Source organism: Monomorium pharaonis, chromosome 5 (genome assembly GCF_013373865.1).
Source record: "Monomorium pharaonis isolate MP-MQ-018 chromosome 5, ASM1337386v2, whole genome shotgun sequence".
NCBI lineage: Eukaryota > Metazoa > Arthropoda > Insecta > Hymenoptera > Formicidae > Monomorium > Monomorium pharaonis.
This window is the reverse complement of record NC_050471.1, coordinates 20,268,063-20,283,505: the sequence shown is the minus strand read 5'-3', so window position 1 is coordinate 20,283,505 and position 15,443 is coordinate 20,268,063. Positions and strand designations below refer to the sequence as shown.

Below are 15,443 nucleotides of genomic sequence, written 5' to 3'. Positions count from 1 at the left end.
CGCATCCACCCCGTCGGTAGGGGTGCCCTGAGAAGTTGCAACCCATGTGGTAAGTTCGTGCGCATTTGGTCTCTGTCCGTTTGTTACTGTGTCCGTTTGGTCTGTGTCCGTTTGTTACTGTGTCCGTTTCACTCAGCCTGCTGTGTCCGTTTATTACTGTGCGCATCTGGGACGCTCCTTTCCGATTTATATATAATACAAATGCTCCCGCTCTTTATTTGGAGGCCAAATTGCTACATGAGTACCATCGACGGCACCTATAACACCCGGAAATCTACAATGAATCCAAAACCTGTAATAATAATAATAACAGCAACAACAACAATAACAACAATAATAATAATGTAATAATAAAAATTAATATACATAAGATATTAACTTATAAAAAATACTTTGTATAAAATACTGTACTGTTGTTTAATAAATTCAACATCATGATGTTCCGTTGGGAATGTAATCCAATGTTGCCTCATTTGATTAAGCGCTTCCACAACAGTGTAGATTGCTCCGGAGAGTGATGATTGACACATACAGGATAAAAAATCTTGACTAATACGACGTTGGTATGAACCAGAAGCAAAAAAACTCGAAATTGCTAAAATCTTTGTATAATAAAAATTATTTATTATCTTGCATAATTTTAATTAGATTTAAATATAAATATTCTCAAAAAAGTATTTATGTTAATTAATTTTTTATTTTCAATTTTTTAGATGTAAATTTTGTATAACTACAATAATTTTTTTCTATTTTTGTTTATATATTTATTAAAATTTTATTACAGATAATTTACCTTTAACTCTGACGGGATTGCTGTCGATTTTCTTCCTTGAGGTATATATGGCATTAAATTTATGCATAATTGCATTACCGCTTCCTTAGACAATCTAGATACATTTGCTTAATTAAATATACCCTGTAAAAACCGTATCACCTTCCATGGACTGATAAAGTAAGTTAAGCTTACGAAAAAAGTTCTGCATCATTTTGCAAATTTTGAAATAATTAATGAGATGTTAATTTCTCTCATTAATTATTTCGAAGTTTGTAAAATGACATAGGACATTTTCAGATAGATTTATACCTATATAATTCCTGAAATCTTTTTTCTGGAATATTAAAAGGATTTTGTGTGTCACGCAACATTTTTCGCATAACACGTACTTTATTTTCATTTCTTTCAATTAAATTTTTGTCTATATTAATAACAAACCATGTAGCAGCCATTTCGACTTCACATTTCACGTAATATTTTCATTTTTCACAAGTTCATATAAAATTTTTCACTTTTCACAATTCATGCTAGGGGAAAAGTTTCATGATCGCTGCCCTGCTCTTTGAACAACGATGTCAGTACATTAAAGATGATTGGTTGAATTTAAAGATAAGAACCAATCATCTTTAGGGCCATGCGCACAAGGACACCTCGGGTGATGACTTTTAAACGCAGTGTGTTTTACGTATTCCTCTGTCCCACGGTCTTGTATAGAGAAGTTAACTACCCAGGTAGCAAAGATAAGTCATTTTGACGTCAAATTTTGGTCATATTGGACGAATAACTTTTTATGACCAAAATGCGACCATGACATTTAAATGACGGCATATTGACGTTATTTAATGATGACGTTTTTATGATGTAATATTTTGGTCCTATTTCTCACCATTCTCGTCATTCCGTGACGTTATAATGACGTATTAATTCGATCCTGCTTCTCGGTTAGCAAATATAGTAATTTGAATTTTATGCTTTATTTTTATGCTTTATAAGTTTATTTTTTATTAATTTGTATGAACATAATCCAACATATAAACATACAAACAAACAAAAAAAACTATTCATTCCAAAGACTATATATATTAATCACCATCAATCTCTATATTTAGAATTATCCCAGACAGCATACAATATTTATGATAAATATTTATAAATATTTATAAATATTTTTTAATATTTGTTTTTTAAAAATATTACATAAATATTTATACATATTTTATATATAGTACATGAAGAAAAAAAATCTTTATTCAACATATTATTAAAATATAGACTAAATATTTTATATAACATTTATGGTAAATAAAAAATAAAAATTTGTATAAGTAATATTTTGTAATCCTTTTCTAAAAAAGCCATGTTATTTATTTATCGAATGTATCGAAGTCATCTCAAAAGTCTCGAAGAATTGTTGCCTTTAATCCGCGATGCTGATTGGTTTTTTCGCTGATCATTGAGCCGCATGCTTCGTAGTGTTTGACAGTTGTGTTTGACAGTTGTGTTTTCAAGTCAAAATTGGTTATATCAAAAGTGTATAAGTAATAAGGTAAGTAATAAAGAGATATATTAAGTAATAATATAATAGGGAATAACAATAATATCTTTAAAATTTTATAATCTTTTAGAAAAAAAGAAGAAGGAAAGCAAATAGATTGATAGAAGAAAGAGAGAGATTCGACTTTTGTAAAAAGAAAAAGCAGAAAAGGAAACAGAAGGAGAAACAGCGACTTTTATAGAAAGAAGGAGCGGAGGAAGAGAGAGAGAGAGAGAGAGAGAGAGAGAGAGAGAGTGTGTGTGTGTGTGTGTGTGTGTAAAATTATGTAAATTTATAAATAATTACATAAAAGCGCTCTCTCTCTCTCTCTCTCTCTCTCTCTCTCTCTCTATATATATATATATTTAATTATAACATATTTTTACTTTTAACTGTCTGCAAAGTTTTTCGTGTCTTTATAAAATTTTCAACACCGTTGAATATATAATTTTACATTAAAATTTTCGACCCCGTCGAATGTATAATTTTATCATGTTTTTACTTTTGACTCTGTAAATTTTTTTATGTTTATTAAAAACAATGTTACATAAATTAAAAACGTTAAAAACAACGTTAAATAAATTACATTTAATTTGTTACAATTAATATTAAACACATTGAATTTTGATAGTTGTCAAATTTCTATAGATGGTTATCTATCTATATAATCATCGTTGCAATTTATTTTTAAAAAGTAAAAAACAAAAAGTCAAATAGCGCGCGCGAAGCGCGCGTCTGTGGTGTCTAGTATTTATAAATATTTCATAAATATTTTTATAATATTTATGATAAATCTTTATGATTTGTCAAATCTAAGACCATAAAAATATTTATAAAATATTTGGATAAATATTTATAAAATATTTAAATAAATATTATAAATATTTTATAAATATTGCGTGCTGTTTGGGGTATAATTTAGCTTTATCAAAAGAACGAAGTAAAAACATATTTTTATAAGTTATTTCGCATATGTAAAAATCAGAAAATAATTGTAAAATATTTATTTATAAAAATATTAGTTAACTACAAGTTTTATATTTCTGACATCTATTGAACTGACATCTATAACAAATATGTATTCATGAGCATCAAGTGTTCATGGATCATCACAAAATACTAGGTTGCGCACGATCTTCGAAGTCAAGCAACGTCGACGGCGGTTCACAGTTGAATAGGTGACCGCGAAAGTAGGCAGTCCCAGATGTGTGACTATGGTGAGATGGTAACGATGCTTGTTGAGAAACAACGTAAATTTATTTTTTTTTTACATTATAATTATCCCAGCAAACACAAAGTTACATGTAACGTGCTTGTTAGTTGTAATTTCCCACTCAACAATGTCATTGTAATATAACACGTGTGTTATATTACAATTACATTGTTGAGTGGGAAATTACAACTAACAGGAACGTTACATGTAACTTTGTGTTTGCTGGGATGTTATTTCGATATTTTCACAATGCAACATGTTATATATTTATTTCATTACAGTTATGTTTTTAATGTGTCAATAATATTATATATGCGTAACTGTTACAATTAAATATATAACTGTTATATAACATTGTTGCTTCCTTGAATGGGAAATTACAAGGAATGAGTATATTACAAGTTACAACTCCATTATATAACTTGTTATATCCCAGTTAACGAGTCACAATAACTGTTACCAAGGTAAATCTCATAAACATGAAATTTAGTCTAAAAAGGAGAATGAACAAGCATAACTTTACCGGGCTTTTATATTCACCGAATTAAACGACTTACAATTAGTAACTACACATCACATAATATCACACTGAAGATGGCCAAAACCAATGGTCGAAACGTCTGTGATATAAATTGTAATATTAATTATTAATAAGATATTGTAAGCAAAACCAACCAGCTTCGGCTCTTGTAGCGTTTTCTGTATTATATATTTATTATATTTTAAAAAAAAGAACCAACTATATATTCACATCAAAAATTTAATTTTAGTGATATAATTTGTTTTGGTTAACAGATATTTTATATAAGTTAAAAAAGAATTTAAATAATTTAGAGCGTTTGTTTAATTTATAACAAAAAATGTAATAAAACTGCATTGAAAGTATGGAAAGTTAAATATCTTATTTTAAGAGGATTTCTTTTTTTTGTGGAAATGGAAAAGTTCACGGAATCGATTGATTATTTTTGGAGATCGATTATTAATGATGTTTAAAGAATATTTGTAAATAATATATACATGTAGTCGTGTGTGTAGACGAGTCATATAGACGACATTAATATGTAAAGCGCGCGCGCTTTAAATATTAATGTTGTCTATATGAGTCGTCTCTGCACACACGATCATATATATATATATTAAAAATATAGATGTACGTATATGAATTATAAATACTCACATAGCACATTTTGAAATAGCATGCATAATTCAGTGAAGATTACTTATTATTTATTACAGAATAATAAAGATTAATTATTAGGTAATAACGATATATTATATGTATATATATGTATATAAATCTGGTACACACACACACACACACACACACACACACACACACACACACACACACACACACACACACACACACACACACACACACATTCATATATAATGTACCAAATATAATTATTATGTAATAATTAATCTTCATTAACTATTGTGCAATAAATAATAATGAGTAATGATATTTCAAAATTTGCTATGTGAGTATTTATGAGTGCTAAACGAGTATTTTGTACTCGTAGCTGAATGTACATTTTTACACCTCTTTACACACAGCACATATTTACCACTCAAAAATACTCGTAAGAATACGTTGTTACTACTCAGATATATTCGTACAATCCGCTTTAAGCACTCGTTTTTAAGCAAAAGAGCCGCTTTGCGCCCAAAAAACGAGTCGTACTCATTGAACAAAATGTACGTTTTTATTACTCAAACTGGCCGTCCTCGCGATCTAGAAACGGTGAAAAATTTTTATAAGGGTAACGCCTCTTACATTGGTCAAACAAAGCGACTTAGAAACACGTATTAAAGAACATTCGAACGACATTCAAAAAAACATTCAAATTCACTTTCTGTAATTAGCAAACACCGGATTTCCGAAAAACATAATTTTAATCCCACGCAGCACACTTTATCCTCAGGATATCCCAAATTATCCCAGACAGACGAAGGCGATCCCACGGATATCCCAATAAGTAGCACCCGGGATATCCTACAAAAATATCTTAAAATATCGTAAAATATCTTAAGATATCATATGATATTCTTTTAATATATTTCGATATCCCCCAAAAATATCTTAAAATATTATAAGATATAAGATATTCTATTAATATCTTACGATATCCTATTAAATCCAAATAATATCCCATCATATCTTTTATCTCTACAATTAATGGAGCGTAAATCAAGTGTAAAGGGAAAGTGCATTATAATGTAATAAAAGAGTGATAAAAGCGTAAATTAAATCTCTAAGAAATGTAGATTAAAACAGAACATAAAGAAAGTACACTTATCGAAAGTACACTTATCGAAACAATGTGGCATATTAATAATACTAAAAAATTATAGAAAATGACATTAAAAAATTTTTTTGATTTTATACAAACAGAGCAAAAACAGACTTTTTAATAAGTTATTCCACATGCTATTTTGCGCGCATATGTAAAAATGAGTAAGAAAACTAAAACTTCATATTTATTTATAAAAATATAAGTTAACTATACATGTTTCATCCTTCTGACAACATCTATTGTAATGATCTATAACAAATATGTATGCGTAAACAAGAAGTGTTCATGAATCATCACGAAGCGTTAGGATGCGTACGATCTTCGAAGTCAAGCAACGTCGGCGATGGTTGACACTTGGATGGGTGACTGTTTTTTCAGATATAGATTAAACATACTTTAACAGGTATGACTCTGGCTTGGTTGAAACGTGTATAGTCTTCTTCTTCTTACAAAATTACCATAGAAATAATTAGAATTTTTAAATTTTTTGTTCAAGTTTTTTTCAATTCTTAGAAACTCTTAAAAATACTTAGAAATATTCAAAAATTTTTTTAATCAATCAGAATTTTTCATTTTTTAAGTTTCTTTGAAAAATGCTCCAATTTTGACAAAAAATTGGAACATTTATCAAAAATCCTGAAAAATTATAAAAATTCTGACAAATTTTTCCACCAGGGTAATTACGATATTTCAGGAAATCTCTTGGACAACCTATAAATATCATTTGAGATATTTATAGGATGTCGCATTGATGGACATTTCTACATCCCTCGGATATCTGACAATGAGATTGTCTACGGATATCCAAGGGATATTGCGACATTCCAAAATGGCATCCTAGGAACATCCTTAGGATAAAGTGCTGTGTGGGAATCCTCTGAATATAATAAATTTAAATATCATAGAATTTTTTAATACTTTAACTTTATTTTTAAATAAATTTAATCCAGAAATAATATTTAAATATAGATATTCAAAAAATTGCAAGTGCTACAAAATTATAATAAAAATTATTCATAACATTTAGCGTTTTTATTCTGTGTACATTTTTATTCAATATTTAGACTCTGCTTAATATTTAATAAAAAGTCTTTAATTCCTTTATTTCATATAATCCATTGCAACTGATAAGATAATCTATAAATAATCATTAACTCCTTATCACGTGTGAGTGTTATCAGAGAATCTGCACAAATATATAAAGCATATCAAAGCAAATTCGTATTATAATTTGCGTCATAATTTTGTTTCTTGTGCATCATTGAAAGTACGAAACATGGCGTTTACAAAATTATTTATTTTGACACTAGTAACTGTCATTAATCTGCAAGAGATTTATGGGCATGGGATGATGATGGATCCTGTAAATAGAAGCAGTGCATGGAGAAAAGGCTTTCCCGTACCACCTAACTACACCGACAATGAACACTTCTGCGGCGGATACGGTGTATGTATATAAGATTACGAAATTGATTATTAAATTTTGTAAAAATTCATTAATCTTAATTTCGATATTTTCTTACTCAGATATTAATTATTCGCTATTTTAAGTTATGTCAAAAAAAATGTCAATATAAGCAACTTTATGTCATATCAGACAAAAAATAAGTATTGTTTTCTTAATGTTTTATTATTCTTTTACGCGTAATATTAAAATCACGACAAAATTACCTTTGTATAAAAAAAGTACAAAAAAGCGCCAACTATACGCGCGCAAAAAACACCCTGAAGAATCTATTTTTGTATAAAACGATTTAGATTTGACACTACAAAATTAGAGTATCAAATCTTTTCTCAATAAAAGTAATGATATGAAGAAAATGTATCAACCATAAAAATAGATGTTTGCACAAATATCTACTTTTCTATTACACTAGTGCAAAAAAAAAACGGGACAAAAATTTTGACCGAATTTTTAGGCAATATTTAAAGTGATGCAACTTTGCGAAAAATCATCCAAATTACATGTACTTTTTTTAAATTAAAGGGCAAAGACTCTACTTTAAGAATCCCTAGGCAAAAGTTTGATTTGTTAAGTGTGAACCTTTTTATCGCATGACAATTAAACATGTTTTCTTTTTATTGAAAAAAGTAAAAGTTTGTTATCATTTTTCACAAGTTTTTCATTAAAATCTTGCTAATATTAATTCAGATTTTTAAAGTTCATTCTTTTCAAAGCAATTAAAAAAAACATGTCGATACGATGTTTTTTGTTGATTGCACACGTTTTTGAGATTTGCACTGCATTTTAAGGTATTTTAGCGAATAAATACGGTATTTTTTGAATATCATGAATTTTGAGTATCAATATGATATTGCACGGTCGGATTTTGCACATCATGTGGCTCTGAAATTCATCGGTGAAAATTTGCACTTACTGATCTGAATATAACGGATAGCTGACGCGCCAATTTTACTGAGGTCAATAGAAGGTTCGTCATTTTAGCAGTCTGCTAATATCACACATAAATACACACATACTCATACATAAAAAATAAAAATTCAAATTTCATTTAAAAAATCGGCCCTTTTCGATGTGTAAAATTCGATCGTCAACTTCCACGTGGTGCACATTGGGTCACTCCGATGACGGCAGTATGATTGAGTTAAACACGAATAAAATCAATGTGCATTAAATGTTATATTAGTTTCCTTTCTTTTGTAAAATTTTTGTTTGATATAAAAATATTATAGTCATACTGAAAAAACAAAAACTAATGAAGAAATAATTTTCGCATTGCTTTTTTTAAAAAAGCTAAGTATAAAGATTGTTCATATATAATCATATACATTCCAAAAATTAAACATATATGGACATATTTTATATACATTTATATATGTTTTTGTATATAAAACATTTTTTTCCCGGAAAGTTTCATTAAAATCAGAATTTTTGACTACGCGAGGCTTTTTTGTTAGTTAAAAATCTAATAAAATAGGTATTTATCCCATATTTGAGATATACATCAATTTTGGATAAATTAATTTTTTTTAGATTTTTTACTTAAACCGCTTTTAGGTTACCAACACATATGTAAAAAAAGTAATAAATACATAGTCTGTTCGCGATTTGCACACGCTTTCGGCGTACGGGAGTGCGTCCGTTCCGGCGAGGGACTTTCAGGCAAGGGCAGGAAAATTAGACACAGTGAATCACAAAGTGTATTCGTCTGTAATGCTTATAATTCCAACACATCTCTCCATACAGCTCACAATTTTACAGGGGTTTTGCCTATACAAGAATATGCGACTTGCTCTACGCGCTGAGACAAGACTCGTCTTCGATTTCGAGCGCGGCCGAAGGAGATCATCAGCCGATCATGTGAAAAAAAAGAGAAAGCGCGAAGCACGGCAGACTCCTGTGCGAATCACACGCGTTGTCTTGGCTTCGGAGGAGTATCGACACGCTCCGTGATATTCCATACATACAACTGTCTCATGAGCATTCAATTTACAAACCGAAGCGATTCAACAGGAATGCGCGATCGTGAACATAGTCTAAAGTAAATTTTTCAAAGTGCTAAATAAGTTTTGACCATTCCGATTTTTTAAACAAATATATTAACGAATAATTTATTCTTGGTTAGATTAAAACCCGTACAAATATAATAAGTTATTAGTATGTGCGTGCGCGCGTTTACGTGTGACTGTGTGTCTCTGTGTGTAATATTATACTAACAATAAGTAAGGTGTGTGTAAACATTTTTCAGCTTAACATTAAAATTATTAAAATTATTAAATAGTCACTTTTTAATTTTTCAATTTATAATGCTATTTTTATTTAAAGAAAGGAGATAAATATGTATTGTTTTTTTTAATTATATCGTAATTAAAAGATGCGACAGTGTCTTTTATCTAATATAGAAAGATACGCGAGATACTTTTCGGACAAGTTAAATAAATAAATATGAATAAAAAGTTATACGTGGGAGAGAGGGGAGAGAAGAAGCGATGGTTGAAAAGACTGAACAACTTGAGGGAGGAAAAGAGGAGGGAGGAGAAAGGGGGTGAATGAAAGGAGATAGTGAAGAAAGAGATAAACGAGTGAATAAGACAGAGCGGCGCGCGGCGCAAGCGAAGGTCCAGGCATAGTGAGTAAATGAAAAGAATGAATAAGGATGAATAGTATGAATGCGATCTCTCTCTCTCTCTCTCTCTCTCTCTCTCTCTCTCTCTCTCTCTCTTGTTGCAAGTCGCTCTCTTCATCTCTGAGCCTTCCTCTTACTCCTGTGGCTGACAACAACACATCTTTCATTTTCAATACTGCCGGTATGTCTGCGTCCGTGAGTGATGACACTCGATCGCTGCCGCGGTCGCAAGCGGTGGCGGAAACCCCCATGTCTCATGCTTCCATCGGAGAGCTATTGCTTAAGGGGTTACACCAACCTAGACGGTCAAAAAACAGGCCTAACTTTGATATTTTATTCCTCCTAAACGGGTAGTGGGAATTAAATGAAATTTTGGGTGATTATTGACTTATGTTTCGACAATATAAAAAAAATTTTTTTATTAAACAATGGCGACGGAAAGCAGAAATATGGCCGCCGACACACATTGAGGTTTGGAAAAACGCATTTTGCGGTGACCACTGTCCCGTCTAAACGATCCATCTGAAACAAAAAAACAAAATGGTGTTTTTAAGTTAACAGTAGTGGTTTGTCGGTGACGATCGCCGATTGTCGATTTTATCGTTTGTTACAAAATGGCGATGAGTTGAAGTTAAAATTAAAAAAAAAACGGAAAATTGTTGTCCTTTTCATTTTTTTATTTTTTAATGAAGACCGATTAAAAAAAAAATAGATCGTCACCGACAAAAGAATGTTTCTGAGAGTATTGTGTAAAAATTTGAAAACGATCCATCCATTAGTTTTTGAGATCTGGTGGTCACCGACTTTGAAAACCATGTTTTGAGAAAAACGCGTTTAAAGTTTCAAGTTTAGTTCTACTATTGTTAATAGCCGAATTTTGCACTTTACCTCTAGTCGACAATTCTGGGGCCATATGAGATTCCTTCCACATCAATAACAGCAGTGCTTTGTGAAGACTTTTGTTGACAGCGAGCAATCTTTTCTTCGCGCGTCGCCTTCTGCGCTCGTACTTCGGCCACATTGATGCGCGCTCGGTCTTGATTTTCGCAATATGCAGCACAATTCTTTTATTATCATTAATAAATATGCGGCAGCATCTTCATTAAATGTGTATGCAGCAATATTGGCAGCAATTTGCACAACGTGTGCACCGCTGTGCTGCACTTTTGGCGCTATGCGCCAAATCAGATTGTTCAAACTTTCGTTAACATTTTGCGTAAATCCACCGACCCATTTCTCCAGTAAATTATCACTAGAAAGTTGTTTTCAAATATTGGACGAATGGCTTTAATCACATCATTGTCCAGTGGCGATTTATGTTGATATTGCTCCAATTCGAGCACTCGAACGCTCGATCCCGTTTTACTCAACTCTCTGTAATTCCGGCATTTTTTCAGATATCAACATAAAACTTTCAGGATATATTCTCGAAACTTGAAGCTTCAAGAAAATGTAATAAAAAAAAAATCGAATTTTTTTTTCCGCTAGGTTGGTGTAACCTCTTAAATTGAGTGATCAGCTAAAGGAGTCTGAGGCCAGGTTCACTATTTTTGCGGATGAGCAGCGACACACTAATTGCGAACTAAACGATAAATTAAATCAGCTTAACAGCATAGCGAGTAATGTAGAGCGCAACAGTCAGCGGATTGCTGCGTTGGAACATCAATGTACTGCTCTTGCAAACGAGGTGCGTAGCCTGAAATCTGAACATAGGCCTGTATCCGATCAATCTAATAATTCGCTCATTCTTTCCGGCGTCCCAGCTACAATGCCCATCACTCCAATGGCTTGTGCTCGCAACATGTTCACGGTTCTTGAAATCCCTGAACTGTCGTGCCACATTTTGGATGCAAGAATTATTCGCAAGACTCAATCTGTGATAGCTAGCGGTCGACCGTTGTCTGTTTCTGAAACTGGCTCGATCATTGTTACTTTGACCTCGCGTGCGGCTCGTGATACTGTCATAACTAAAAAGCGTGTGCGACGTGTGCTTCTTCAGAGGGACATTTGTGGTAATGACTCCGATCGTGGTGTTTACGTTAATGAGCTTCTCCCTAAAAATACATATGAGTTACTTAAGATTACTAAAAGCATTGCCAAGGAAAAATCTTATAAGTATGTTTGGGTTAGGGACGGCCATATTCGCGTTAGGCGCTCCGACGGTGAGCCGATTGTTCATATTGACTCTGAAACGGATTTGGATAGGCTTATTTGACGTGCACATCCTGTTCGCTCTTTGGCACCTGTCTCGTGTGGCGATATGGATCCCAAGCATCAGTTACGTATTGCTCAATTTAATGCAAACTCCCTTCGAGGCCATATCGATTTTATTCGATTGCATTTCAGTAGTGACTTATATCATCTTATCTCAGTCTCTGAAACTTGGCTCAACGCGAGCATTTCCGACGATCTTGTTGCCATTGATGGTTACTTCCTTATTCGCAATGATCGTATTGGCCGAATGGGTGGTGGTGTTGCTTGCTACGTCCATAAATCGCTTGGAGCTTCCATTGTTGCCATGTCTGACAGCGGTCATGTAAACGATCCGGAGTATCTAATTATCGACATTCGTTTACCGCATAATGATTTCGTCTTGTTCGCATCCATTTACAGGAGACCCAAAGGCTGCTTCCTTCACGACTTTGTTACATCGCTTACCAGCTTCTCTCATTTGTATAAAAATATAATTATTGGAGGCGACCTTAATTGTAATCTGTTGACCAACCAAGTAGAAGCATCTTATCTACGCGATCTTATGTATAGCCTGTCTCTTCATATTGTTCATTCTGATGCCACTTTTCACACGACTACTTCCGACTCGTGGCTTGATGTCTTGATTGTTAATGACCGAGATAAAATATTATCTTTTTCTAAATCATCATGTTCTTTTATTGCGGGCCATGACCTCCTTTCTCTTTCGTTCTCTATCAAGACTTTTATCAGCACCGAGCGCTCCATTCTGCGGCGCTGTTATAAACGCATTGATAATTCTGAGTTCCTCGAGCTCCTCAATGCTAATGTTGAGAATGTTTCTGCCACACGTAATATTTTGTCCGACAATGCCATTGTTAACGAATCATGCGCAACGCTTTCTAACGTACTTTGTAATGCGCTTGATGTTTGTGCACCCGCCCGCGCTTTCGTGATCAGGAGGCCGCCGGCACGATGGCTGACTGATGATTTGAAAAGCCGTCTTCGTGCTTGTAACGGTATGTACAAGCAGGCTAAGCGTTCATGCAGTCTGCTTGGTTATTTGAGATATAGACATTTTAGGAATCAGCTAAACTCCGACATTAAACGTGCAAAAAGTGAATTCCTTGTTGACTCTCTGGACAATATTGATGATCCGGCTAAGTTATGGAGAGAGCTTGCCCGTCTTGGTCTTGTAAAGTCCACTTTGGTTTCCCCTCTTCATTTCTTTACCTTATCCCAATTAAATTCGTATTATGTCTCTGTCTCCTTCGATTCGCCATTGAGTCATTCTGACCCCAGTTCAGCCATTTCATCCTTGACCTGACTACCCATACGCCCAGAGTTTTCGTTTTCTCCTATCACTGCTAGTATGATTTATAAGCTTATTGTTGCCAGCCCCCTTCACTCTTACGCTTCTGGAGTCGACGGCATTCCTCTTTTTGTCCTACGCATTGCTTGGCCGTGCATCTCGTCCTGGCTTACTGAGCTTTTCAACAAATCGTTGAAATTCTCTTCTTTTTCTACTGCTTGGAAACGTGCTCTTATTCGTCCGCTTTCTAAAATCAGTAAACCGATGTCCCCTTCTGACACTCGACCGATAGCCAATCTGCCAGCGATGTCTAAACTCCTTGAAAGAATTGTGGCTGATCAAATGGTGGATTATGTAAACGAACATAATCTGTTTGATCCAAGGCAATCTGCATACCGCTCTAGCCATAATACACAGTCTGCTTTATTGCGTGTTTGCAATGACATCAAGGAGGAAATAGACGCCGGATTTGTTACCATCATGGTACTTTTTGATTTTAGTAAAGCGTTCGATACTGTTCCGCATCTTCTTCTTCTTACCAAGCTTAAAAAATACGGTTTTTCTGATGCGGTGATTATGTTGTTTTATTCATACCTCACTGGCCGTTCCCAAGCGGTAATCGGTGATGTTGGAGTCTGCTCAGAATGGCTTCCTACTTCCTTAGGAGTTCCTCAGGGTTCTGTGCTGGGTCCCTTATTATTCTCCCTTTTTATCAACGACATTAGCAATGCTTTGTCCTTCTCAAGCCATATGCTTTTCGCTGACGACTTGCAGATTTCTTATCTTTCCTGCTCTCCTAAAGATATTCTGTGTGGCCTTGAATTAATATCAAGGGATGCTGAGGCTATATCTGAATATGCTGTAGTAAATGGCCTTAAATTAAATCTTACTAAGTCCAAGTCGATCATCTTTGCTAGCCATGCTTACTCCAATTATATTGACACTTCCCTTCTTCCTCCAATCACTGTCGACTCTACACCTTTGAGTTTTGTTAGTGAAGTGAAGAATCTGGGTGTAATTTTTTCTTCCAACATGTCATGGAGTAAACTAGAGATACTATAACAGAGATTCGCCAATGCGTTAACGATTTCTGATTGGCTCCCGTCGCTTGGGGTATAACCGGAAGTATGAGAGAGAAAGATAGTTATAACTGACAGAGAAAGCCTAGCCGATCTAACCTGTCACCTGTCACCTGTCAAAAGAAAACAGAGTAAACCGCCATCGAAAACGTCATATCCGATATCCGGTTTTACCCCAAGACGGCACATTGGCGAATCTCTGTTATAGTATCTCTAGAGTAAACATGTCAGACGAGTCTCTAGAAATGTTCATTTTGCCTTGAATAAGTTAAAGTTCAACAGGAACTCTCTTTCAACTGAGCTTCGAATTAAACTCGTGAACACTCTGGTACTGCCTCATATCGACTATTGAAACGTAAGTAGCAACTCCTCGAATTAAATGTTCACAGGACTGTGGTAATTTTTCGCAAGATTTACTTGCAATTATCGCGGATGAATGGCAAATGCAATTTAACAAAACTACGTTCGATACTTGTAATTGTAAGCGAGAAAAAAAAGAATTATTGCATCCAGTCATTACTGATGCATTGTCGCTTGCCATTGCAACAATATTTGTTATTGGAATTTGTTTATTTTCTAAAAGTTTTGTAAAAGATTCGAAAATTTTATTTGCTGAACAGTCTGTGGCATCTAAAGACACTAATGCTAATAATTTTGTTTGAACTTTCTTATTTAAGGGCGAAACAAATTGTACAAGAACACACAAAACTTTTTTATCACATATATCTGTACTCTCATCAATTAAAATTGAAAATTTTTGTTTTTGTAAAATATTAACAATTTTTCCCGTTTCACATTCAGCAATTACGTTTTTAACTATACTAGTGCACTACGTCGAGCCATTGAAAGAGCCTGCGCAATTTTTGAATCAATAAAAATTTTTTTTAATAGAGGAATCAAATGATCTGCAGTATTAAATGCGACATTGTGTTCTGCATAAAATGCAGCTAAC

The 15,443-nt window shown here is 33.4% G+C and overlaps 1 protein-coding gene across 1 annotated transcript in view; it reads left to right on the top strand.

The window, feature by feature from the left end:
* Nucleotides 1-6,991: 6,991 nt before the first annotated feature.
* LOC105834158 overlaps nt 6,992-15,443 on the top strand; it is a 63,961-nt gene continuing 55,509 nt past the window's right edge. The window contains exon 1 of the mRNA XM_012676428.3: nt 6,992-7,269. Coding sequence (XP_012531882.1) covers nt 7,099-7,269 — 171 coding nt within the window. The 5' untranslated portion in view covers nt 6,992-7,098. The remainder of the gene's footprint in view (nt 7,270-15,443) is intronic.